This window comes from Medicago truncatula, chromosome 4 (genome assembly GCF_003473485.1).
Source record: "Medicago truncatula cultivar Jemalong A17 chromosome 4, MtrunA17r5.0-ANR, whole genome shotgun sequence".
NCBI classification, from domain to species: Eukaryota; Viridiplantae; Streptophyta; class Magnoliopsida; order Fabales; family Fabaceae; genus Medicago; species Medicago truncatula.
This window is the reverse complement of record NC_053045.1, coordinates 48208595-48236169: the sequence shown is the minus strand read 5'-3', so window position 1 is coordinate 48236169 and position 27575 is coordinate 48208595. Positions and strand designations below refer to the sequence as shown.

Sequence of the window (27575 nt, the reverse complement as noted above, 5' to 3'; positions counted from 1 at the left end):
TCTTCAGGAAACAGGTCAAGTCCAAGCCCCACTTGAACCTTGATCTAGGTACTAATCTCCATTTGCATCCAACTATCATTGATAACTCCCGCAAGTTTTTAGGTCTGATTATTCTTCTCTAGTCATCTATGACTATACTTGCATCCCACTACACTTTGTAACCCCATAAGATTTTCCTTTAATTCTTCAACCCTTTGAATGTCATTTGACTCCTTAAAATTTCACTTGCAACCAATTAGACTAAAAATTTTAGGTAGCTCCACAAGTTGTGCCATTACGTTTTCAACCCCCAAAATGAACCTTTCAACCCTATTGAAGATCAACTTTCATCCTTCTATCCCTGACTTGGTAGCTTCACAAGTTACAAAATTCAACTTTTTAGCAACAACTAACTCCCATTACAAAATTTGCAACAATTAAACATAAACAAAAGGTTATCCAAGTATAGCCTAACTCCAAAAAAAAAAAAAAAATGCATCAAAATTGAACTCCAAAGCAAATAGAGGGAGAGAGACCATGGAGGAGAGACAACCGAGTTGGAGGAGAGATGGTCTTCATGTTACAAATTAGTTTTTTTTTTTTTTTTAAATGAATCGAAAAAGATTACATATTTGTATATAGGGATAATATGTCTTTACCCCCCTGTAATTTGGGCGAGTTCCGGTTTTCCCCCCTGTAAAAAAAAAAATTTAGATTCCAACCTTATAATATAAATATTCTCCACAAAACACCCCTGTAATATGAAGATTCTCCACAAAACACCCTTGACCTCATTTAGACGCTGATGTGGCACGCCACTGTGTAATTATTTTTATTTTTATTTTTTTAAATTTGACATGTGTGTAATGGTTTAATAAATTATTTTTAAAAAGATAAAAAAAAAAACTGAAAATTAATTTTCAAAAATTTAAAATCAAGAAAAAAAAACAATTTTTTTAAAAAACGAAAAAAAAGATTGGATTTTTTTTCAAAAAAAAAAATATTAATTTTTTTACCAAAACATTCAAAAATTAGCTTATATTATTTTTTTCGAATATTTTTAAAATTTTAATTTAATTTGGATTTTTTTTTTAATTTTTTGAAAGTTTCAAAATATAGTAAGTGTATGAATTTTTTATATATAATATTTTTGGAAATATATATAAAGAAAACAACCCCTTTCAGCTTTTGGGTTGGCTGTTTCTTTTCAAAAATGCCCACAATTTTCAATACAAATAACACATATAACAAATAGATAAGAATAAATTTAAATATTAAAAAAATTTCCAGATTTTTTTTATCCTCAATTTTTAAATATTAAAAAATATTCTCAAATCTGTAACACATCGTAATAAAAATCTAAATTTTCCTAAATTTTTAAATAAATTTGTATCCAGATTTTTTTTTTTGTTGAGAAAATTTTAAAAACTTATTTTTCGAAAAAAAATCTGTTTTAAACTTCAAAAAATATATATTCCAAATTTTCGAAAATAATTTTGAATTTTTTTTTTGAAATATATATTTCAACATTTTCAAAAATAATTTTAAAAAATTTTGAAATATATTTTTTTTGTAAATTATAAATTTTGGAATTTTCGAAAAATAAATATTTCAGAAAATATTTTTCGTAATAAAGAAAATCCTGATTTTTTTTTAATTTTTATATATTTTTTTAAATAAAAAAAAAAAAATTATACAGTCAGCACGTCAGCATGCCACTCAGCCCGCCACGTCAGCAATTATGCACAGTCACATGGGTCAGGGGCTAAAATCAAAGAATCTTATTTTACAGGGTTGGAATCTAAACTTTTTTTTTTACAGGGGGGAAAACCGGAACTCGCCCAAATTACAGGAGGTAAAGACATATTAACCCTTGTATATATAATGTTAATTGGAAAAAGAAGAAGGTTTGTTGAGCTTAATGAGGAGTTGAGTGAAAAGTGCCCCGAACACAACCAAACCAAACACGGGTTTTTTGTGGTTATCGATTTTAGTTGGTTCGGTTTATGATTTTTATTGGACTGATTTGGTTTTGAACATCTCTAAACGAATTTGATTCCACTCAAATTTTCGTTGGTCATGGTATTTAGGTAGGTCCTAAGGTCGGCAAGCACTTAGCTGTATAGAAAGCAATATATGTTATATGTTTTAACATCTTCCATTTCAATGAGACAATGAACTGATTGATTATTCTCTTCGTTTTCCTTTCCAAATTCTCATGTATAAATATAGGACACTATGCTCATTTACATTGCACAATCAAATATTTTCTTCCTATATATTACATTACGTAATACACAACCATGACCATATTTTACCCTTTTAAAAACAATGGTATCTTTTTTATGTTGTTATTGTGGATTGTCGTATCATCTGTTTGGGGAAGACCAGCAACTTTTAATCAAGACTTTCATGTCACGTGGTCAGAACCCCATATCAAGCAAATTGATCAAGGCAGAACTATCCAACTTACCCTAGACCAAGGCTCTTGTAAGCAACATATATACATGTCCTAATGTCCAAAACTTTATGATACAATAAAAAAAAATCATTGTCCTTATATTTTCTAACTTAAACGATCAATTTGTAACAAAAAAATTTAAATGACTACATTGTTATAAACATCGAACTTAAAGAACCATAGATGATATTTGACCCAAATATTATTACAATTAGTTACTTTTAGAATGTCTTTTAGATTATAATATAAAAAATATAGCTAATACAAACTAACATATTGAAAAGGATAAATAAACAAAAATAAATTTTCTCAACAAAATATGCAATCATAAAACCGAGAGAGGATGTATGTACTTAATTAAGAGAAACCAAAGTTCTTGTCGGCACAAGTGAAGTCCAGCAAATTCCTATTAGTTCCATATTTCCCAATCAGCCATATAAATAAGCATGCATTTAATAAACGTAGACGAAACTATGGTCACCATCTCTATTTTCTCCTTGCCTTAGTTTAGGTAACTTATAATGAAAAAAAATTGGAAAATAAAAAACGAGTAAACAAAAAAAAACGGAAGATAGAAGTAAAAAAATGAAGGGAGAAAACGAGAAGTGAAAATAAAAAGTTGAATAATGATTCCAAGAACCTTTTTAATCCAAACGGTAAGGTTGATTCGAATGATTTTCTCTCCCACTGAAATACACGAAAATCACAGTTGGAAACTTAATTAGCATTATTGGGGTCAAACCAAATTATTCAATGATTTCTGCTCATTACCCAAATGATTTCGCTCATTTCCAAAGTAAAAGTCTAAAATACTCTTACGTATGTTAACATGCGCTAGTGTAATAGTATGTACTTATGTTAGGTCACGCTACGTGACTTAACATGCGCTAGTATATTTTGTACCTAAGTTAAGTCACGCTAGAACAAAAAGTCATTCATCTCTTCTTCATCTTTGCCGTTGTCTTCTTCACCTTTTTTTTTTTTTTTAAAGAATGACTTTTTCGGTTCCTGGTGGACTTGAATTGGACTTCAATCCACGTTTTTCCCTTCCTTCAATTTAAGAACATCACGATTTTTTTCCCAAAAGAAAGTGGCTTTATAGCAAAGTCATTGATTCAGAATAAATAACTATGGAGGTTTCACGATTGATACATAATTCCTTGACGAGATCACCATGACTTTTGTTGCTTATTGCATATGGATTAGGTTTTCCTCAAAACTCTTGTGCTGCTTTTGTTTCAACGTGACTGTGAGATTTTGTTTGTTTTTTAGCGTGACTTAAGTCACGCTGCGTGAGTTAACTTACGCAGCAATTTTTTGGTGATTTACTTTGGGAATGATCAAAACTGTTTGGGTAAAGATTCTTATTCAATAATCAATAGCAGCAGTTTTTGATTCTGGCTTGGACCAATGAGTAGGTTCCACGTTGGATGTAGTTGCTGATTCAACCCGTTCGTGATCAATCAACCTCCCTCAGCTGTCCACAGTACATGGCTCATCAAATAATTATGGATTAATGGCCTCACCTTAAAGGCTTAAGCTACGTGGACCTCAAATTAGATAAAGGAAAATTAAAGATAACAGCAAAGCTCATAATTAGCAACATTGTTAGGCCTCTCAGCTGAAATGTACGTATGAATAAGTTCATCTCAAACCAATTTTTCTACTAATAGTAGTACATTGTGTATAATTTCAATTTCCACATATCATTCAAAATTTGAAGTTTGGCTGTGAAAGTTTCAAAATGTCAAAGCAAAAATGAAAAGAAAACTGAGATGAACTAATTTAAGAAGGCAAATGCTAACTTGAGTACATGTTAAGAAATTCATTATAATAATATACGTATCAAAAGTCGTGTAGTCAATTTCTTAAAAATTAAAATATTATGTTTTCCAATACAAAGTAGCTCTTTTTGGGATACTTAACATGTGTCTTTAAGATACAAGTTAATCTGACCTATTTAAAAAATAATTAATCCAAAGATAAAAGTTGGGACGCTGAAACAATATTATGTCTATATGAGGTTTAAGATTTTTTTTTAGTCAAGTAGTTTAATGACTAGACTCACACTAATCTGAAGTTCAAATTTCGGTCTCTCCATATCAATCCTTTCAACTACCAATTAAAATGTGTTTTCGCGAGAGATTCAAGATATTTAATGCTAACAAACTCTTCCCTTACCATATTAATCAACTTTTGTTTTATTAAATTATGAATAGTTCTCGATTGATAGCGACGTTATAATATGTAGGGGTTGAAATTCGAACTCGAAATTCTTCAAACCATAAAATTATGGTCACTAAACTACTTGGTCAAAAGAAATTGAGAATGATGAAATTATTTATTAATTAAAATGACATTACTGACTATTTTATAATTGTTTCTAAAAGAATTTTAACTTTGTTTCTTGAAATTAAAGGTTAAACGCTAACAAATTAATCATTGATAGTTCATCTAAAAAATACTTATCCCATCAACACATTAAATGTTGTTCATTTTTGCTCAAATTATTATTTTTTATTTATAAATACATATGAAGCACACGCCAAGAAAATGATTGGGCAAACAAAGGATTAAAGGGGCCAAGCAGAGGACAAACTGCTTAGGTAGGTCCTAATGACTTCAAGCCCTTAGCTGTATAGAAAGCAATGTTATATGTTTTAACATCTTCCATTTCAATGAGACAATGAACTGATTGATTATTCTTTTCTTTTTCCTTTCCAAATTCTCATGTATAAATATTGGACACTACTCTCGTTTACATTGCACAATCAAATATTTTCTTCCTATATATTACATTACGTAATACACATCCATGGCCATATTTTACCCCTTTAAAAACAATGGTGTCTTTTTTATGTTGTTATTGTGGATTGTCGTATCATCTGTTTGGGGAAGACCAGCAACTTTTAATCAAGATTTTCATGTCACGTGGTCAGAACCCCATATCAAGCAAATTGATCAAGGCAGAACTATCCAACTTACCCTAGACCAAGGCTCTGGTAAGTAACTTATGTTATTATATACTATAAATAACAAATACTATACTAATATAATTTGGATAAGTCATGTTACCTATTTATCTATCAAAAATACTTAATTTAATTTTTGCACAGGTTGCGGGTTTGCATCAAAGGTGAAGTATTTGTTTGGTCGTGTAAGCATGAAGATCAAACTTGTCCCTGGAGATTCTGCTGGTACTGTTACTGCATTTTATGTAAGTTCATATTAATTTCCCTACTCTTTGTTAAAAATATAATTAAGCGAGTCAAAAACTGAAATCATTGAATATATTTTTTGTGGTAGATGAACTCTGACACTGACAGTGTACGTGATGAGTTGGATTTTGAGTTCTTGGGAAACCGTACTGGACAACCTTACACAGTTCAAACAAACATTTATGCTCATGGAAAGGGTGATAGAGAACAAAGAGTTAATCTTTGGTTTGATCCTTCTGCTGATTTCCACACTTACTCCATTCTTTGGAATCATCACCATATTGTGTAAGTACTAAGTAAATAAATATAAGCATAATGATGTGATTCTGTTAATAAAAATAACGGAAATGTTAACCAATGCCCACCGTTGATAATTAAAAATAAGGGAAATGTTAACCCGTGCTTCGGGGGCATAGGTTAAGAAAGCAAATATAATAATTTTTGCATTGAAATTTGTGTAATCAATTCTTTAAAAGTCAAAAAAGTATCATTTTTAATTCAACTTTATTTTTTGGATTTCTTAACTCGTGTCTTTGGGATACCAGTTAACATGATCCCAAAAATAAATATAATTGCATAATGTAAATCACAAAGTTGTAGTGAGATATTTAATGTTTGAGTTGTGTTATTTGATACTCTAATTGTGTTATTTGTACAATCAAATTTAGCAACTTTTTTTAGAAAACGTTTGAGACAATTTTTTACTTCAAATAGATGGTTTGTTATCTTCACTATATATGGTTCAAATTATGTATTTTTTTTTTAGCAAATCATGTAGTTGTAAACTTAAATTATGAAAATGTTAACATGTATCCTAATTATATCGTAATGACATAAGATAAGAAGTAAATCTAAAAGTATAATATTGAAAATTGTGTATTTATTATTTTTTAAATGTAATATTTTTTTTCTTCACTTTTAGGTCCTTAACTTGTACCTCGAAGGTACAAGTTTGCATAACTCTGTTATGGTTAACCACGTTTAAATTCATGGTAAATGAAGTTAAATTGATCATTAATGAATCTCAACTCTCAATATATGTGATTACATAATATGGAGTGTCGGGGTTTGAATTAGAGAGTTTCTATGGTACACCCTTAAATTAAAGTGTACCGGTACACCTATTTCATAAATCAATAAGTTATCGATCATTTTTCTGTAATAAAGAGATATTTATCAACTTTTATATTTTAGAAAATATTATTTTATAAGAAAAAACGTCATTTCGTCCTTTATAAGAATCATACTAATATTTTAACATTTTATCTAAAAAAAATAATCAATATTCACTATTATGGGTATTAAAAAATTTTAAAAAAAATTGAATTTTGATTTGTCGACACTTTTGAGAAATAAAATATAATTATTCTAATTGTAACCAATAAAAAATATATTTTTTCTAAAAAAAAATAACTCATTAAACTATTCATTTAATATATGGGTGTACCAGTACACTCAATTTTATTGAATGTACCATAGAAATTGCCTTTGAATTATGTACACATGGCGCATCCACCTTAAATTTATAGCTACTAAACTACAGGTAAAAGTAAAAGAAATGTATAGTAGAAACATGTAACATCCAATCCAACCATCTTTAATTTCTTAACTAAATTTAGCAAATATTTTGACCTAATTAGTTATAGTCACGCTTTTGTCGCAAAATCATAACGTAAAGATGCAAGCCATGGGAGTATTTTCAACATTATGGGAAGTTTTCAAATGGTCATGAGTGTAATTTTGATTAATGATAGCTTCCACCTTTCGTTTTAAAAAAAATAAATCATAAAAATAACTTTGATGTTGTGCCTAAAATTGCATTCTATGACTTATTTAAAACCTTGAATACACATGCAGGTTCTACGTTGATGAAGTTCCCATTAGAGTATACAAGAACAATGAAGCAAAAGGGATACCATACCCAAAAATGCAAGCCATGGGAGTATTTTCAACATTATGGGAAGCTGATAATTGGGCAACAAGAGGTGGATTAGAGAAAATTAATTGGAGTAAAGCACCTTTCTATGCTTATTACAAGGATTTTGATATTGAAGGATGTGCAATTCCAGGACCAACTACATGTTCCACTAACCCAAAAAATTGGTGGGAAGGGGTTGAATATCAAGCTCTTAGTGCCATTGAAGCTAGAAGGTATAGGTGGGTTCGTATGAACCATGTGATCTATGATTATTGTCAAGATAAATCAAGGTACCCAATGACCCCACATGAGTGTCTTTCAGGCATTTAAATGTCCAAAACCAAACTATACATATATTTTATAAACATTAATTCAACTCGTCGGCAAAATCAGTGGTTCATAACGTTTGTGCCACATACTTTTAAGTACATGTCAATGTTATATCCATTTACCCTACTTTGTTAGTGTTATAATAAAGTTACTTATATATTTATATATGTACAATCTTGTGACAATTTTGATGACAACTTTCATGTTCTCTCTTTTTATTGGTCCAAAACAATAGATAGAAAGAAAAAAAAAAAGAATATAATGTGAGTATGAAAGAGAAAGTTGTCAAAAAATTATTATAAAATGATTGTACAAATATCATTTTTCTATAAAAAATGTGTGTATATATATATATAGCAATATTTAAACAACATATTAGAAGGGGTGTAGGTAAGCTGTATAAGCGAAAGTCCCTTAGATCTGGCTATTTGTGAGCATTGTTTTTTGTTATAAAAAAACTTGTATGCATTATTGTGATCGATCGATGAGTGATGAATAATAAATAATTTATTGAATTGATGGTATATAGCAGTGTCAATTTATGTGGAATAAAGTTCTCCTTTGTTTCTGGCTAAGCAAAGAGACAAAAAAAAAAGTGGTTTGGTCTATTTCAGGGGTGCTCTTGGCCTGTTTGACTTGTTGCCAGCTATTTCGTTTCTTTTCAAACAAAAAGTTTAGCTAATTATTGAACTATTCTTTTGCTTTCAAGAATAAAATAAAAATAAAGTAGTATTATTTTGATTTTGTACTCACACAAAAAAAAATTCTGATTGAACTCAATAATACTTTTGATTTTGTACACACAAAAATTAATTAAGTGTGTGTAATTGATTTTTTATTTCATATAAAATATAAGTGTATTCTCAAAAATATCTTACAATAAGAACTTGTTCTATGTTAACAAAATGATCATTAAACAATAAAACTAAATTATTTTCAATAAATAAGGTTTTCTAAAACAATTATTTTCAATAGAATTAATTAAAACGAGTTAATAACAAACATATGTTATACTCTTTTTTTTTATTTAAAAAACTTGGTATCTGATCTAAGGACCAACTAATTCGAGGGGATCAATTCCACCGTCCACTAGTGGGGCAGCGTTCTAAACCAGAGCAAATATCAGTATGGACTTGCCACCGAAATTGGCACCAAAGGAATCAAATATGAGACCTTGAGAGGAGCACACTCCAAAATCCCAAACCAAACACTAGGTCAATTCCAAATGGGTTAACATATGTTATATTATTAATTAATTATTAAGTAAAAATAATAATTTTGGTTCCCCTAAAAAAATTGTGTCCTAATAATAATTTTGCTCTCAAAGAAAAATAAAATATTCTTTCAGATTGGTCTCATAATATCCATATATGGTTCATTCGGCTGAACTAGAGATACACAATCCAAAGGTGACAAAAGGTTTGTTAAGGTTGACACACTGTAGCAGCTGCCCCTTCACCTCATTTGAGGAGGTGGTGTAGCTTCAAACACTCCGACAATCAAGTAATAATGTATAACGACAACACCTCAACAGAGATCTTCCCTTCCCTCAGGTCCTCCATGTCGTGTAACGGTTCACCAACTACTAACACATTCCACCGTCCTTTGGATTCAAACATTGATGGAATTCGTTCGTAACGACCTCTCTATCAGTGGTGGAGGCAAAAAAAAAAATTGCATGAGCCATAGAAATAAACTATAATATATAAACACAAATTTTGTTTGTAATTAGCATTAAACATAAATTTGGTCATAAAAGAAATAAACTACATACCTTAAAAAACAATGTAACCTAAAAAAGTGAGAGATTGCTCTTTATACATTTAACCTAAAACACTTTAAACGGTAGTGAATTGCCGTTTTAACACTTTTTAAATAGGTCAAACCGATTTAGAAAGTGATTCAACTGTTTAAAAAATGTCTGAATGGCAATTAGCACCTTTCAGTCGTTTTTAAGGGTGTCTAAAGAGCAATTGCCCTAATTGTATCTCTACCATAGAGTTCATATGGGCCGAATCGTTTTCAACTAACCAACGAGTATGTTGGCTAAAAGAGGAATGACTTTTTGCACCACATTTATTCTATTACATTTTAGTCTTTTTTTTTTCTTTCGATATTTCCCTTGTTCAAATAATACAATTATAAGTTTCAAGACAAAAACTAAGAGCAAAATCATATCAAATACTCAATGCCAACACAAAACCATCTACCAGTATAACTGGTGCAAAACACTCAATTCAATGCCAAGCATATGGATATGTATAACATTATAGTACTTAACTCATCAAATTTGAATCCATTAATATTTGATTTAAATTTTAAACCACCCTCGGCCATATTATCAAATAAACATATTCTTTCGACCCAAAAAAAATCAATTTAACATATTCTAAAAACATTAAGTCATTAACTATGACATATTATGAAAAGTGGGGGCCTTGTCCTTTTCGTATGTTGAAATGTTGGACAAACCTTATGGGATATCATCAATTTTTCTGAGAGTATTGGAATTTTTTTTCCGTTGGATGGGTGAGGAGGTTATGTGCTGAAGGAAAAATTAAAATTAATCAAAAGATGCCTGAAAACTTGGCATCAAAATCACACTCAAAAATTAAAAGGAAAAATCAATACGGTAAAAGATCACATTTCTTCTCCTGATATTAAGGGGGAGGCGTGAATTCTGGAGGAGGAAGAGTTGGAGGAGATTCATTCTCTATCAAGTAATTTGTTTTCTTTGTCCCATCCGAATTCTAGTATGCAATGGAAAAAATCAAGGTTGAATTGGTTGAAAAAGGGAAATACAAATTCTGATTTTTTTTTCTTTGGAAAATGTTTGCCAAGCCCGGTCAAACGCTACTATTACTTTTAATGTGAACAGTTCTATGGTGAAGCGTGTTGATAATATTCATGGAGCAGTGTTCAATCACTTTGAATCCCACTTCCAATCAAGTAATATCCAGCACCCTAGTGTAGGAAATTTAAATTTTAAAATATTGAGTTGGATGAATAGAGGGGGTTTGATCAAACCTTCTTGTAGCGAATGAGGTTTTTGATGATGTGTGTCACCTTAAAAAAAGACTTATTAATATTTAATGTGGACTATGTAAAAGCTTATGATTTTATGGACTAGAAGTATTTGGAAACTGTTATGGAAAAGCCTATGATGTGTGTCTTATCCTCTGACCTCTAGTCCATTGTATTTCCTTCTTCAAGGAGGAGGGTGGGTGGTTATGTTATAGTCGGGGAGTAAGGTCAGTTTCGTGGCAAAAATTTAATTTGATTTGTGACGATGTAGGATTGGGAAATGGGAGCTAGTTGGTTGATAATTTAGGTTAGGTGGTGGCTCATGACTCCTCTATGTTTTTTTTGACGTGACCCTTGGATGGTCGGATGCTCGTTTAATGTAAGATTTAGAAGGTTGTACGAGTTAGTTGCGATCAAATTGGTGAGATGGCAGGTATGTTCTCTTTGGGTTGGGGTGTGGGTGTGGGTGGTGAGGCGTGGAAGTTGAGGAGGAGACTATTGGCGTGGGAGGAAGAACAGGTGGAGGGGGTGTAGTGAACTACTAACTTCTATTTTTTTATAGGATGGTATGGAGGATAGGTTGGTTTGGCAATTATATTCAGCCAAATCTTATACCGTTAGATGCGCTTATCAATTCTCGACTTCAGAGAACGACGACAATCTTCCTGTTGATTCTCACAAATTATGGATCAAATCGGTTATTCTTAAAGTTAACCTCTTCACTTGGAGTTTATTTCTTAATCAAATCCCTACTAAAGTTAATTTGTTTAAGGGAGGTGTGTAGCAAGTTAATGATTAAACTTGTACAAAGGGATGTGGAATGAATGAAGATGTTGATCATCTTTTTACCATATGCGATTTTTTTTGTAGAATTTGGTAATTGGTTACACAATGGTTAGGCTTTGATATTGCTAATCTGGGTACCATTTCATATCATCATATTGATTATTTCTAATATATAGACGGCTTCTCTAAGCAGACTTGATTGAGTTTGAACATTATTTGGCTATGTAGTGCTTGAGTTATTTGGAAATAAAGAAGCAGACACATTTTTTAGCATATGGAGGAAATCTTTTAACCTCATATGAAAAAATTAAACTCTAAACGTATTGGTGGTTGAAAATGAGATACATTACTTTCGTTTTTTATTATCAGTATTGGAGGATTAATCATCTCCGTTGTTTAGCTTATGTTTCTTAGTTGTTTTGCTTTGATTTATATATTCTACATTGGCTTTTTCAAACAAAAAAAATAATAAAAAAACACTCCATTCTTTGCATCCATCATTAATAATAATAATAATAATAATAATAATGTTGCAGCCATCAATTTAGCAAAAAGTGGTAGTTGATGTATGGCTGAATTTGTGGAAACGTCTATGATATAATAAATGGACGATAATTATAAGTTAGGTAATCCATTTGTTCATGTTTCTGTTGGTTCTTGTCTTCCTACACTGAATTCGGTCCCATCTGTGTTTCTGTTATACACCTACGTCTTTGTTAATTTCTGTCAGCTGTGGCTGTTAATTTAGTTTTATGCTTCCTTCATTTGTTGGTTTCTGAATTTTGTCTTTTATTTCCATTGCTTTCTCATCTTGTAACGTTCAACTGATTTGTTTGCCTTGATTGCATCTAGTGCCCAAATCATGTGATGACATAGTAACATATAACAATTAACAGTACTAGTATTAATAAACCTCTTCAAAAACAATTGATTAATACAATTATAGTCCGACAAAGTATCCAACATAAGACATATGTCTTTTGCCTATCCTTAGACTAAGCAAGGACTATTACTTGTGCGCACACGTATCATATAGTCATATAATACCAAAATCAACACAAAACTATCCAATGACAAGAGAATTTTTTATCCTTTACCTAAATATGACCTGAATTTTCATCAAATGATAGAAAAAAAATATTATGATCCATATTTTGCTTTCAATTTCCTTACAACTTTCTAGGTTGGGGAAAACTTGCTCCTTAAGTTAAGAAAAAAAATATTATGATCCATATCATGCTATATAGTTTAGCAAACATATAAATATTAGTCAGGGTCATATCTGAGGCAGGGCGAAGAGGGCGACCGCCCTAAGTCTCAAAAAATAAGTACGAAATTTGGGTCTCAAATTTTTTTTAGGGGTCTATTAGACCGTAAAAAATTGCTTTACTTTTTGTATCAAGTTTCGTTTTTATATATATTTATTAGTTAGGGTCCAAATTGTAAGTTCACTCTAGGCAACCAAAATCTCAGAAACGGTTCTGATACTAATTTTGATTGTCACGCATTCACATGTCAGTAATTCCCAAGGACAAGGAGATTTGATCAAACTATTTAGCTCTATTAATTATACTGTTCCATCAAATTTAAATAGAAAAAGAATACATATGTTTTATAAACTATAATTTGTAAAAATTGTCTTGGTCGGATTGACGATTGATGAAACAAACACATGCATTGACTTATGACTAATTCTATTATGAATATTTGGTTTACAAGTTACAACTAACAAGCAAAAATACCTAATTAGTGGGGGTGTTTCTTTATTTGTTACTTAGCTTTCACACACAATTCGTGGAGTTGGAGTATAAAGGAGGGTGTTTTAGTGATTATGATTGCGATGGACGTTAAAAATGGTGTACGAAAGTGATGAGAATGACTCATAATATAACTAGTAGTAGTTTCCAGGAAGTTGTCTCCTTAGAAAGTCCCTCTCATGATATTTATTGGTCCACCCCATTATGATTGATGAGTGGAATTAATTCAATGCTAATTATCTATCTAGTAGTATAAATATATATACTACTATAATTTAATTTGTTGTTATATTATGATGTTACGGTCCCATCTCATTTTTCAATCATGGAAGCGTGGCTAAAACGTATGTGTATAGTAGAGAAAACATCAGACACGAGATCTTTGCCATTCGTTTTGAGCAGTTGTGAAACACAAATTATATGTGGGGTGGAAAATGATGGTTTTTTTTTTTGGATTAGATAATATAAATTGACTGAATATATTTTTCAATTATTAGGAAACTGATTTCGTCAAACCACCACCAACCCGTGTTTTCCGTAAATAAATAAAATTCTATATAGTTTTTTATAACAAAAAATTTAGAATGAGAAAATGATACGCATAAAAAGATGTATTATCCAAGTCGTGGTGAGCATAACTCAATTGACAGATGCAATATATTGCTGCTATATGTAGAGGTTGGAGTTCAAACCGTAAACACTCTTCTTTTTAATATTTGAGTTACACTTCGGAGATGTTAAGTTAATTCTATAGTGATATATGATTGAAATTGAATTCATATGTTCTAAGATTTTGTCAAAAAACTAGTAATGTTTATTTGTTTGAATTTCTATAATTATGTATAGGAATTTCCATAACAACCAACCATATATAACTCAATCAAATAACTGTGTGTGCCGTACATGTTTGGGGCAATTAATTCAAGCAAAAAGGGATGGGAAAAAGAAAGATAGAAGAGATGATGACCTTGAAGGAAAATCCCATGTTAAGATTTTGAGAGAGACCCATAGCCATTGGGTCTTCACGTGGAGGTGTGACCTACCAGTCACCTTAAAAGTAAAGCATATCACGAGACAACCATGTACGTATATACGCACAAAATCTACTTATAAAAGAAAAAGGCTCTTGCTATGTTCTTTCCTAAAAGAATTTTTAAGGCCACGTATTTAAAACTTTAAATAATAAAGTCGTATATTAAAAACTTGAAATAAAAATTTGAAATTGAATAAAGTAATTATTAAACTTTTAAGAATTTGAAAATATGATTTTTAAGATAGGATATGTAGTTTTTTAGTGTGTATTCTTAAAGCAGATGTTACCCACATTATTAATATAAAGTATTTTATATTTTTAATAAATTACAATCAATTATTTGTGTAAACATTTTAAAAATCACTATAATTAAAATCAAATATTTTAATAATTAACGATAATGTATGTGAATTACATCAAATAAGTAATTTTTTTCAGCAAATAAAATAAGTAACTTGTGAAAAAAGAAATGTGAATTACCTTGTCGTTTGTTTGCTAATATTCCATTGATCCTTTCTTTTCACACAAGCTTAGTCATTATTTTCTCTAACTACTCTCTCTCTAATTCAGTTACTCCTTTAGCAACTAATTTATAGACAGAAACACGTGAGCTAACCTCCTTCTCCACGCCTTGAACCTTTCTCTAACTTAATAATTGCCTCCAATTATATATGTTTGACTATATATACTTTTTAATATTCATAAACTATGCATCCATTTAAGGATGCTACAATATATTAGTCAACCGACGAATGAAAATAATAATGTTTTTCAAATTAAAATAATAATTTAATTTTGAAAGAATTAAGCTTAGTTTTTAGAGATATCATTTTATATGTAGTAGACAAACGCGCTTAGATCAAATCCATGTTTGCTTTTGCTTGCTAAAAAGGCATGCACCTTCTACCGTTTCACAAATATATCTATTTTTCTTTAAGTGACATACATATTTAAGATTAGGAGAGATAATGGAGTATAGTTCACTTGATAGAGATATTGTGTTATTTATGAATGGAGTTTGAACTCAAATTTTTCACTTATTTAATATTTATAATCACTAAACTACTCGATAAAGAATAAAAGTAATGGAAGATTTCATGGACAAAAATGTACATAATTTAATAGCGAAATGAACTAGTCTTGTTCAATTTAACAATATGTTTGGAGTAACCTAACCATGCATACATAAAAGCCTTAAATTTTCTTAAATAGGTTTTGAAAGAGAGTTTTGTTGCTTATTCAATTCCACGTGACTTAAGAATTGCAAAATCCGATCTATAAAAAAATATACTCACAACAAAAATGAACAATTGATAAAAAAAAAAATAGTTATACCTTCATAGATCCATGTTTACTATATAGTAATTTACAAACATAGAATATAGGAAAATAAAAGAACAAAAAGTAATATTGATCCTTAACCAGTTTCTACACAGTATTAATCAATTACACCCTTAACCCTTTCATATATAGTTGACATACGTTTCCCTTCAACCAAAAAAATACAAAGGTTGTGAGGGAAAGCACTCTTGTTGTTTTCTTCTTTTATCATATATTTTTTCTTAGTAACAAATCAACATGCTGCTGAAGAATTTGTGAAGGGGTTGTAAAAGTGAGGCTTAGAGAAATTGGTCTTATTTGAAGAACCACCATTAACACCACCACCACCACCTAGTCTCTCACATGAAGGGCACATAGTAAGGGTAGCTGCTGGCATAGGCATATACAAGGGTTTTACTAGTTTCAGTGCCTTCAATTCTTGCACCTCCTTTTGTAGCCTCCTATTCTCTTCTGTTAATGTTTCACAACATTTCTTTAGGAACTCACAATCCACTTCTGTTTGCTTCAGCTTTGTTCTGTTACACCCAAATATAATCTTAATATAACATATTCTTAATATATATTTATCAAACCCATAAATATTTTTACTACAAATATATATATTATTATATGTGTACGTAAAATAAATACATGAATAATGATTAAAAATAATTATTTCAATTCAACTTATTCTGGGCCATCCATTTACAATAGTATGTATAGGTGATATATATGATATTTATCTGGTACCCTGAAGATAATATTTCATTGGCTGTAGTACTTAAATTGCAGTATGCAATCGCAATTGCGAATATAACGGGTTTTGAGGTTTCTGCAACGACATCACAATTGTGGTCGCTCGCGGTTTAATTTAAAACCATAGTCGAGTTTAATTTAATTTAATTTAATAAATTAAATATATTATGCATATATGTATGTATAGGTACCTGGCTCTACGGTTCTGGAACCAGACCTCGACTTGTCGAGGTGTTAGATTTAACTCTCTGGCTAAAGCTTGCTTCTGTTTCTGTAAATCCATGACAAAAATTTGATAAATAAATGGGAAAAAAATGAAAATAATAATAAGATGTAACTATAGAAAGAGATTTTGATTATGATTACAGGATTGAGAGTGCTGTGTTCTTTGAAGCTTTCTTCAAGCATAGCAGATTGATCTTTGGTGAGCCTAAGCTTCTTCCTAGCTGCAGTGGCACCGTCTTCATCTTCATCGCTGATTCTCGAAGAAACTCTCTCCATCTCCGTTGTTTCCATTTCTAATTCACTGCTAACATCTCTTTCTCTCTTCACCCTCCCACTTGAAAAAGAGGAAACAACGCTGTGATGAGGTGAATTTGTTTGTGTAGAAAAATCAAGAGGTTCTTCATAGTAACTCTTAGTGGATAAACCCAACGTTAAAGATGGTTCAGCTTCATAGTTGTTATGATTACTTGAGGAATAAGGCTTTGTAACGTTGTTGTTGGATGGTGGTGTGTCTTGTTTGGTAAGAGTAAGAGCTAAGCCTAGAATAAGTTGAAGGCCTGAGTTGTTACTAGCATCTTGATTATTAAGACCCATCAAGATAACTCAAGAGAGAGAGATTGATAATAATAAGGTGTTTTTGTTTTGTGAAAGGAAGGGAAGAGAGAAGAGAATGGAGGTAAGGGAAGAGTGGGATGATTAGATGATGGTGTGTTTATATAAAGTTTTGAGAGAGTAAATTGTGGGAAAGAAAATGAATGAGACTTTTTGTGGGGTCATTTGGGTGGGTGGGTGGGTGTGGATATGATTACTAGGACTATTATTATTAATCAAAAGGTTGGAATGAGTAGTGAAACTAATTAGGGTATTTAAATTTTTTACAAAGGAATAATTGTATAAAAGTGAGTATATAAAAAAGGTAGATAGATGGTCCGATCAAAGATCAACGGTCCATGTATATTTTAAAATTTACATTAAATCTATATTGTCCGGTCATAATAATACGATTTAAATATGACTCGCTGAATAAACAATTTAAATCCACAAACCAAATCTAAAAAATAAATGCAACATCATTTGTCCCTTGCATAAGACACAATGAAAACAATTCCTACCTTAATAACTCTCTTAATTTAGAGGTTTATGTGGGTAGGTAGCCTATGAAGCATAGGCCATAGGTGTATTTGAAATTATGTCAAAGGGTATTTGAAATTAGTATGAGATGGTCTTCTTAGTTCTCAAGGATAGGTTGACAATTGAGCCTACTCTTACTTCCATTATAGTAATAAGAGACAAACTTTGATAATCTTTTTCTCTTGGTCGGATGCTATAGAATGTTACACTAACACTTTCACATTGTGAAGTAGTGCATAACACCAAGAGAGTGGGTGATTCGATTTACATACGTACTAAATCTAATAGTAAGTTAATTATTTTGTTAAAAAAAAACAGTAACTTAATTATTAATCAAAACAGTTAAATTCTTTTCCTATATATGCTTCCTTGCGTAATGCCTTGGTGTAGTGGCTTCCCATTACATATTGTCCCAATTATTGGTCTCTTTTTGTCATGCTTTACTCCTTTTTCTAGCTTGTGAGATGTTGTCACTATAATTTATTGAAATAGCAAACACATACATGAATATATTTTTCGTTAGTCATTTTAATCTTAAGTATATTTTTAGTTAGTTAATTTAATCATCTAATGTATTTTTTGTTAGTCAAATTAACCCATAAAATTACTAATAAAAAAGGTATTGCTTACTAGTGTCTTCAGGGCAATGGTTAATGAAACTATAAATAGAAAATTTATTTTGAAAATATAAGTTTTGATTTTTGATTAAGTGATAATTATACTGGTTTTTATAAAAAATAAAAAATAAATAAAAAAACTTGTTTTATTTGCTTATCCAACGCTCTGAAGGCATTGTTTAGTACTCTCCACATAAAAACATTTGAAAATGTGTTTGCAATCTCAATACACACTGATATTATAGTTACAGTGTGTTACACATTCAAGTATCAAAATTACCCTTTTTCTTTATTCCCTTCATACTTAAAATTAATCATCATAACAAATTTTCTCTAGTTTCATTTCCTTTTGATTTCCCACTAAATTAAGCAAAAACACACACATGTATAATGGTGCATATTAATTATGACCCATTTATACCCACTCATCAAAAGATTGCTTCATAAGTAATTTCCGAAAATTAATACTACAAAGCAAGAAAATAAAATATCATGATTGTAAATTGGTATAGTACTACATGTGTGTGTGAGTGTGTTTTCTATAATAACAAGAGACCCACATGAACTGTCTCCCACTCCATACTTGGCTTAACTAGTTAGAGATGGGTATCATGTCACCATGTTTACCAATCTTGCATACTTTTTAATGATGGAAGAATGTGAGAGATGGTTGGACGGTTTTCTCTTGCTTATTATGAATATGGAGATTAGAAAGGGATGTGCACTATTATTTAATTTTCCAATTGGAAAAGAAAATACATTAAAAGTAGTATAGGTACAAAACGCAATTGGTGTTTCAAAGAGTTATAATGGCGCCAGAATATTATTCATCATCAAGAATCCGGATTTTAGCTTAAATAGAAAGTTGATGTAGAGTGTTCCGGACCTACTTTCCTGTATTACTAGTATTAGTACAATAAGCACTTCCAATAATGCATTGTCGGCGATGGGGAACAGAAGTTAGGTCACCCATAATTGATGATCTCAACATATACAAATTAAAATAAATAAACACAAAGGAAAATAACATAACACCATATCCTCTCTTATATTTGTTCATAAATAAACACAATTGTGTTCAAACGATAAACTCGATCAGAGGAGGAATTGTTTAGGATAACCTGAGTTCAATTTCTGTATGGGATGATATTTTTTCAAATTTTACTTACCTCTTAGTCGAATTCCAGATCATCAGGGCCTTTTCCACTGAAAATAAGATACACCAAATAAATTTTGTTGATAAATTGCTTGTTTTTATTGATTATTATTGATTCATGGTATTAAACAAATTTAATTTATTCACCTAATTTTTTGTCATGAACATGCGCGTTAGTGCACGCTTGCTTGGTTAGCAAGCATTAATTAATTAATTTTTTTATAAGCAGTTAGCAATTAGCATGCATGTCTTGACTACATTATTTGGTTTGAATTAATTAGTAATTTCATAAGAACACGCCCATCGACCAAGATAGGGAGTTGCAACTTCTTTTGGCTTAATAATTTTGTTTAATTTTTGGCTTGTAAAAATATATTGTTGGCATTGGATATATGATGTCAAATTTCACAGGCAATCTTTAAGCTTGTCAAGGTTGAATTAGGGTTTGAATATCATTGCTTAAATGGAATTTTTTGTTGGAATTTATAAATTGAAAGGGATAATTAGTAAGGTTATATTGAGCATGGGTTGAATTATTGGTGCACCTTAATTTCAATTAATCGATCACAAGGTCAAAAAAGAAGAGAGCTAAAGCAAAACCTTTAATAATCATCTCGTGTTTTTTCCCTTTTTGTACTAGGTGTGAAACACAATTTATATGTTTGTGCGTTCAATTATTAAATTTGATCTCGTTTAATCTTCTTTCTTACTCTGATCTCTGTCCTAAAACATGACTCTTTTGGTCATTCTTTTTTGAAAATAATCACATGCAACTAGTTCTTTTGAATCGAAAAATAGGGACCAAAAACTAACCTTTTTTTTAGGGCATGGACCAAAAATAAATAGGGATTAGCTGCAACCGTTTCAATAAAAATATATGTGGACTAAAAGTGGACAAAGTTTTTTGAGAGACCAAAAACAACAATTAATCGACTTATTTCTAAGACTAAAAACTTTTTTTTTAAAAGAAAGACTAAAAACATATTGAATTGTTCATTATACGAAAAAGATATTTTTGTTGTCCAAAGTTAGTTAGATATATGAACCAAAGTTCAACCTTAATGTCTTCTTCGTCACTTTAATTTGTTCTCTTTTTATTTAGTAGGATTTTTTTGTTGATCTTTTTTGCTCCCTTTTATTATGAATCAATTTTCCCCCCTTAGTAAATCTATTCAAAAACTACGCATTCAAAAGGAAAAGGAAGAGATGAGATGAGTTTGGTTTTATGATGTAAAATAAAGTTGTTCGTACTTTTGGTTAAACCTACTAAAAGAATTAAAATTAGCAGTACAAGTATTTTTATGAAGAAAGCAATATAAGTATTGAAACAAAAAAGTATAATCTCTCTCTCTCTCTCTCATCAATATAATATAATTTATCTATAATTTGGTCGCAAAATTATATCTCTAATTTTAATTGGTAATTTTACATTTTACTTTTTTAAGCAGTACGTGATATTATCCTTCACTTAAAGAGAGTCTATTTAATTTCACCAATTCTACATATAAATTATCATCAAACAACCTAAACATTTTAGTGAATGATTGAACTTGGAATAATGATGAATTTGATAATATCTGGATGTCATAGAGTTAAAATTTTAAAATGTAATTTTTATCAAATTTACTGTGGGCTTAAAACTTGCTCTCAATCTAAAAATACACTTAATTTAAAATTTGATTTGTACTAATAGAAAAAGCTATATATTATAACTTGTAAAGGTTATACTAACATTAACATGTGTCAAATGTATTGTTTAACAAACTCATAAAAAAATTATTTTGCAAATACAATTTAAACACTTGTTAGGGTGATAAATATATCATTCTATAATTGATAAAATATTATCAACGTCATTAATTGCTATTTTTTTAATAATTAGAGTAAGAAGATCATATGGCATGTACCACTACCAATATAGTTTAGAATATCCATGAATTTTGTCATTAAGTGTCTGAATACCAAAAAGATAAGCAGATAGGCAACCGAAGCTTTGTTTTGTTTTCGAACTCCAAACCCACTCAAAGTGGATGGAATTTGACTTTGATACATTAGTAAAGGAGTTTAAATTAAGGCTAAAAAGTGTTTTATATACAGAAACGAATATGATTTGATGTAGATTAAAATAATTAAGTATGTATATGTGTCTATATTATTATCCCAATTGATTGGCTTTATTAATCAAAATATTTTGGCTTTAATCAAACCACCTATCCATTTGATTAATTCCACATCATATCCACACAATGGAATGCATGAAAACCAAAAAACAGTGGTGGCGGTGGTTATAACGTCATCTCATCTAACCATATTTTCCCCATATTATATCATATGATATAATTTTCATATACATTTTCATAAAATAAAGAGCTTTGTGTACCCAAAATGGAAAAGAGCTTTACTTTACTAATAAATATTTTAAAATTATTTCTCGGAAAATTTGAATTTAAATCTTTAAAGTTAGTTCAAATTCATACTATTAAAGTAACGTCCCATCCTTAAAAAAAAACAGTAACATCCCATGAATCTTGTATATTCATGATAAAATCTATAAAAAAAATATATAAAGGAAAATAGATATTTTAAGTTGGATTTTTCTTTATTTTTACCCTTTTTAAACTATTTTATTAGTTTTATAATATTATTTAAATTATCAATTAAAAAATAAGTTAAATCATTAAAATAAAAATAATCTACAACAATGAAAAGAGCAATCAACAACAATAAGAACAATGTCAAACATTATAAAAATCTTATATTGATTTTATATCAAAAAATATTGTATTTTAATGTAACACTTTTTCTTCAAATTTTAACATTCATTTAATTATAATTTTACTATTTAATCGTTGGTTGTTAATAAAAACGAAAATACAAAACGTCGACGTTAACAGTATATATAATAATTATTAGATAAATTAATAGTAAATATTAAATAATAATAATAATTATTATTATTATTATTATTATTATTATTATTTATTATTATAAAAAAGTAGATGCAATGGATAAGAAGTAGACACGTGGGATATCATATGACGGCAGGTATATGAGCACCAACACACATATATGTATCAATCATTGATACTCCTTTATAAAAAAATAATATAAAAAAATCTTAGGTACTCCTATTTTTCAAAAAAAAATAAGTGAAGAAGAGAAAAAATTGATTTTAAGTGCTCTTGTCAAGGATTGGTGCATTCATCATTATCATCAATGTAAAGTGAAAAGTATTAAATTGAGAATGATAAAAGTAGTATTTATTAGAGTTATAATTAAAAAAATGTCTTGTTAACTTGTGCATTTTAAACCTTAAAATCTTAAAAATTTATCTTTTCAACGCAATATTTATTATTTAATTCTATTTTAAGATCTTTATCTTATGCCCTAAGGGTATAAATTAACATTTTCCTTAAAAAAAAATTAATATTGTATTGAAAAGTGAAATGGATGTACCATAATATTTTTTATATTTTTTACAAAATATTGTATTGAAAAGTGAAATTGGACAATATTTTTTATGAACCGGAGGGAGTATTGATGATGCATGGAGGATTGTCTATATTTTTTGTACAAATCTTGTGACAACTATTTTTTTCCTCTTTTTATTGAACAAAAACAATGAAGAGAGAAAGAAGATGAGAGAATAAAAACACATGTGAGTATGAGAGAGGGTTGTTTCAAAAATTGTCAAAAAATTGATGTACAAATATCATTCCTCTATCTTTTTAGAGGAGGATTAGCTATATTATATGCGATGTTGATAGCTATATATCATAAAAATATTAAGTACTCTTCTTTTCTCTCTTTTTGTTTCCTTCAAATTATGTACTCTTAAAATATGTGTTTTTAAAGAAAAATATTTATATCACTTCATTAATAATAATTTGTTCAATACAATAGGGAACATTAGTATAGATAGTGATTTGTCAAAAAAAGTAAATAGTATAGATAGCGAGACTAGATAATAATGTGGCAACCATCGTCAGGTTGTGAGTTGTCTCATTTACTTGTCGTCGATTGAACTCGACCTTAAAGTTAGATAAAGTTTATGGTAAAAATACATCTACAACCATAAGACGTTTCATTTCAATCAACACTAAAAATCAACATTTTGATTAAAATTGATAAATTTTATGCTAGATAATCTACACAGACAATTGTGTGTATATATTTCAAAATATTATCTTACTTAATCATAGAAATATAAACTGACAATCTAGAAGTTCTAACTCAACTGATAAATGTCAAAATTGTAAGGTCGGACGTCGTAACCTAGAACCTCATAGTTGTTTGTGAATTTACCACTTCTTCTAAGACAAAAAAAAAATATATATATATATATATATATATATATATATATATATATATATAAACTGCCATAAGAATTTTTCATACACCACCAAAAAAAAGTATGCTTCACTTGAAACAAAACACTCTAAAAATTTCTACTTGTTGAAAAACAAGACGAAATAAAATGGTGCGATTTTTATAAAGCCTTTTCTAGAATTTATCATCAATCAACATAACATCCCATAACACACCTTATATCAATGATATGTGCTAATTCTCTAGTAATAAATCACCATTTTCATAGTAGTGTGAAGATGTTATGAGGACACACTTCTCAATTTTTAGAAAATGTCATCATCTCCCATAATGAAGGAGACATTATTAGCATTTGACACATACCATTAATTCTTTGGTTTTCTTCACATAAGAATACGTCATTTAAGTTTTCTAACTAGTGCATGTTCTAACGGAAAACGAAAACTCTTGGATTATAATCATAGTCTTCCTCTTATGTTACACAATACTAGACAATATTTAGCATATTCCAATTATATGCTTCTAATTGTAGTCAAGACTTTTCCTTGAAAAAAAAGATACCTAAAGATTTTCCTTAAGTTATAGTACCACAATGATCACATTGACAACATTATAGATGAGTTACACACACATTGAATGATTTGACATTTACCTAAGTTTTCTCCTAAATTAACTTTACAGTTCCACATATACTCATCCGTACGTATCATCATATGATCACACACAAATACATATACGTATTACAAATATATTTTAGTGTATAAAGCATGCAGATGAATGGCTAGCTCTTTTTGTACGCAACTATGAATATGATGCCATAAAGTGGATATAGAAAAAGTCTAGGTAAAAAGTAAAAAGCAAAGTTTCCCTTAATTAATTATCAAATAATTGCAAACCTAGTTGAAGAATTTTAATCAAGTCATGAGATAAAAGAGTTGCAAGGTTAGCAATTAGAATAAGAATCATTCAAGGGAAAGAAGAAAAAAAAGGACAATAAAAGCCTAGTCAGATTTATTATACTCATGTACTCTTATTTTTGTTTGATATTTCAATTTCAATATGTGAATGAGTGATTGAAGGAAAGACATACAACAAAACGCACCGACTATGAAGAAATAAAGAGTTTTGTTAATGAATGTCCTTGAATCCTCTTTATACATCCCAAATTTAGCGTCATTCTTTTAAAAAATTAATTATTATAATTTTTAATGTATTGAATACACAATTTTTTATTAAAAATTTATCGTTTCAAACACTTAAAGAATATTTCGGAGGCATTCGTTAACATTTCTCCTAAGAAAAAAAGGCTTTTAGCTTGCCCCACATGAAGTCTCTTTTCACATATACCAATCATGCTTGCGTTTAAAAGTAATGAAATCAAGTGAACCATGTCACTCCCCACTGTTGGTGACTTCCCACGCAGCAATATATGTGTGTCATCAAGAGCTATGAATTAAGGAATGATAGTGTAAGTGGGTCCTACACATTGGAGTGGAGAATGAGATGATCCTCAAATGAACATAAACCCAAAAAGAATATTGACTTGTTTAATTAATTAATGATATTCTAGATATGGTGGTAAGGGGCAGAGAAACAATTAGAAAAGGCTATGCCTCTTGTGTTGTGGCACAAAGTTGAGGCAAGAGGGGCCCATTAAATGCAAAATATGTATATGATAGGAAGCACTAATAACGTAGATGGAATGGGAGATATATATACTCTTTTTTGACACAAATACATTGTGGATTTGATGTCAGTGGAGGTGTGCTAGCAGCCTAGCTAGCACAATTAGTGGATGAGTGTGAGCATGTCACCATATTGATCAAAGAAGACATATTATGGACTTGAAAAGAAGAAAAAAACACTTGGTTCCGTAAGCCCCTGATATGTGCTCAAAGAGAAGAAAAGAATATACTGCTCAATCAGCTTCATAAAAAGCAAAGTCGGTTGAATATATGGACTCACATTTTAGAGGAGATTGTTCTACGTCAAGTGTAAATTAAAAGTTTTACATTGGATAAAGAAATGAAATGAATGTCGATCAACATATAAGTGATATAATTTATATATTTAATATATATGTCTTAAGATTTTATGTAAAGATTTTGAGTTAAAATTTATGTCTAGTTAATCTTAGTCTAATGTAATAATCAACTAAACTCTTTTCGACCCAACAATTCCAACATGATACTCATGAGAAAAGACAACTTCGCTAGCTATTTTTTGGATAGTCACTCTATACGTCTAGGGACCACTTCTAGAACAAGCAATTGCAAGAGGAATTAAATCTAACCCAAAAAAGTTTGTCTTCAAGAGATTAAATTTATTAGTCAAATATTATTAGGAAAAATTGGATCATCAACATAAAATAGAGATAGAAGAATTGAATTTAATCGCAATTTTGTCATTTCTATTAACTAGTGATTACATTTATTAAATTTTTTGTCTCTAAATTTTATCATTAGTTCAACTTTTTCTAAAGTAAAGAGGAGGGAAAGTAAAAGAGGAATACAATGAAAGGAAAATATGGAGCGTCTAAATTTAATTAAATGTTACATACAGTCTTCACATTTTATTATTATAAAATTCATTTTTTACTAAAAGTGATTATTATTGACCTTTTACACATTTTTTAAATGTTCACATTAGATTGACCCAACAAAGTACGCTAACTTCTTGCATAAACATAATCTACACTCTTAATCATGATCTATAAAGTATGGACTCCGACACGGACACCTGGTACGATACTGACACAGACATGTTGATGTCGCTAATGTAAAAATATAAAACACCGACACCGCTACATATATGTTAATTTATTTAGGCCAAATATCTCCTCAGGTTCTTTAAGTTTCATGTTTGTTTCAGATAGATCCTTTAAGTTTCTAAGATTTCGGATAGGTCCTTTAAGTTTTGAGTTTGTTTCGGATAGGTCATTTAAGTTTTGAGTTTGTTTCGGATAGGTCCTTTAAGTTTCTAAGGATTCATATAGGTCCTTTAAGTTTCGAGTTTATTTCAGATATATTATTTCTATCAACCTCCGTTAAGCAAAAGTTTATTTGTTTGTTAAGCCAAAGTTGATATGGTTGGGAAAAAATTGATGTCAAGTGTCAGAGAGAACCACCTCACCCACTTAATGGACATATCAGTTTTGGCTTAACGGACAAAACAACTTTGGCTTAACGGAGGTTGACAAAAAAGACCTATCTGAAACAAACTCGAAACTTAAAGTACCTATCTGAAACAAACATGAAACTTAAAGGACCCAGGGAGGTATTTGGTCATTTATTTAAAGAAAGTCTAAAATGAAAATTAAAATACATATATAAACATTTAACTTGGACAATTTATTTCATTAGAAAAAGTTCTACAACAAGATATCATAGTATTTGACCTTTATTTATTCATCTACTATCAAAAAAACTAAAAATAACTTAATCAATTGTAATGTCTACAACCCCTAATTGATTAACATTTCTCAAAACATATGTAAATCTTGTATCTATGGTGTGTGGAAGCAAGAGAGAAAAAA

General features: G+C 29.7%; 2 protein-coding genes across 2 annotated transcripts; one reads left to right on the top strand and one right to left on the bottom strand.

Moving 5' to 3' along the window:
• Positions 1–5186: 5186 nt before the first annotated feature.
• Positions 5187–8071, top strand: LOC11415453 (probable xyloglucan endotransglucosylase/hydrolase protein 7). Its single transcript, XM_039832616.1, has 4 exons — positions 5187–5442; positions 5557–5657; positions 5747–5943; positions 7516–8071. Exons 1-4 carry the CDS (start codon positions 5256–5258, stop codon positions 7904–7906), a joined length of 876 nt encoding a protein of 291 aa, XP_039688550.1. The 5' UTR covers positions 5187–5255; the 3' UTR covers positions 7907–8071.
• Positions 8072–15842: 7771 nt separating this feature from the next.
• LOC25493543 (homeobox-leucine zipper protein HAT22) lies at positions 15843–17507 on the bottom strand. The gene is made up of 3 exons (XM_013602061.3): positions 16949–17507; positions 16774–16853; positions 15843–16362 (listed from the first exon to the last, which is right to left on the bottom strand). The coding sequence occupies exons 1-3, from the start codon at positions 17399–17401 to the stop codon at positions 16080–16082; spliced, it is 816 nt and encodes a 271-aa protein (XP_013457515.1). The 5' UTR covers positions 17402–17507; the 3' UTR covers positions 15843–16079.
• Positions 17508–27575: the final 10068 nt, after the last annotated feature.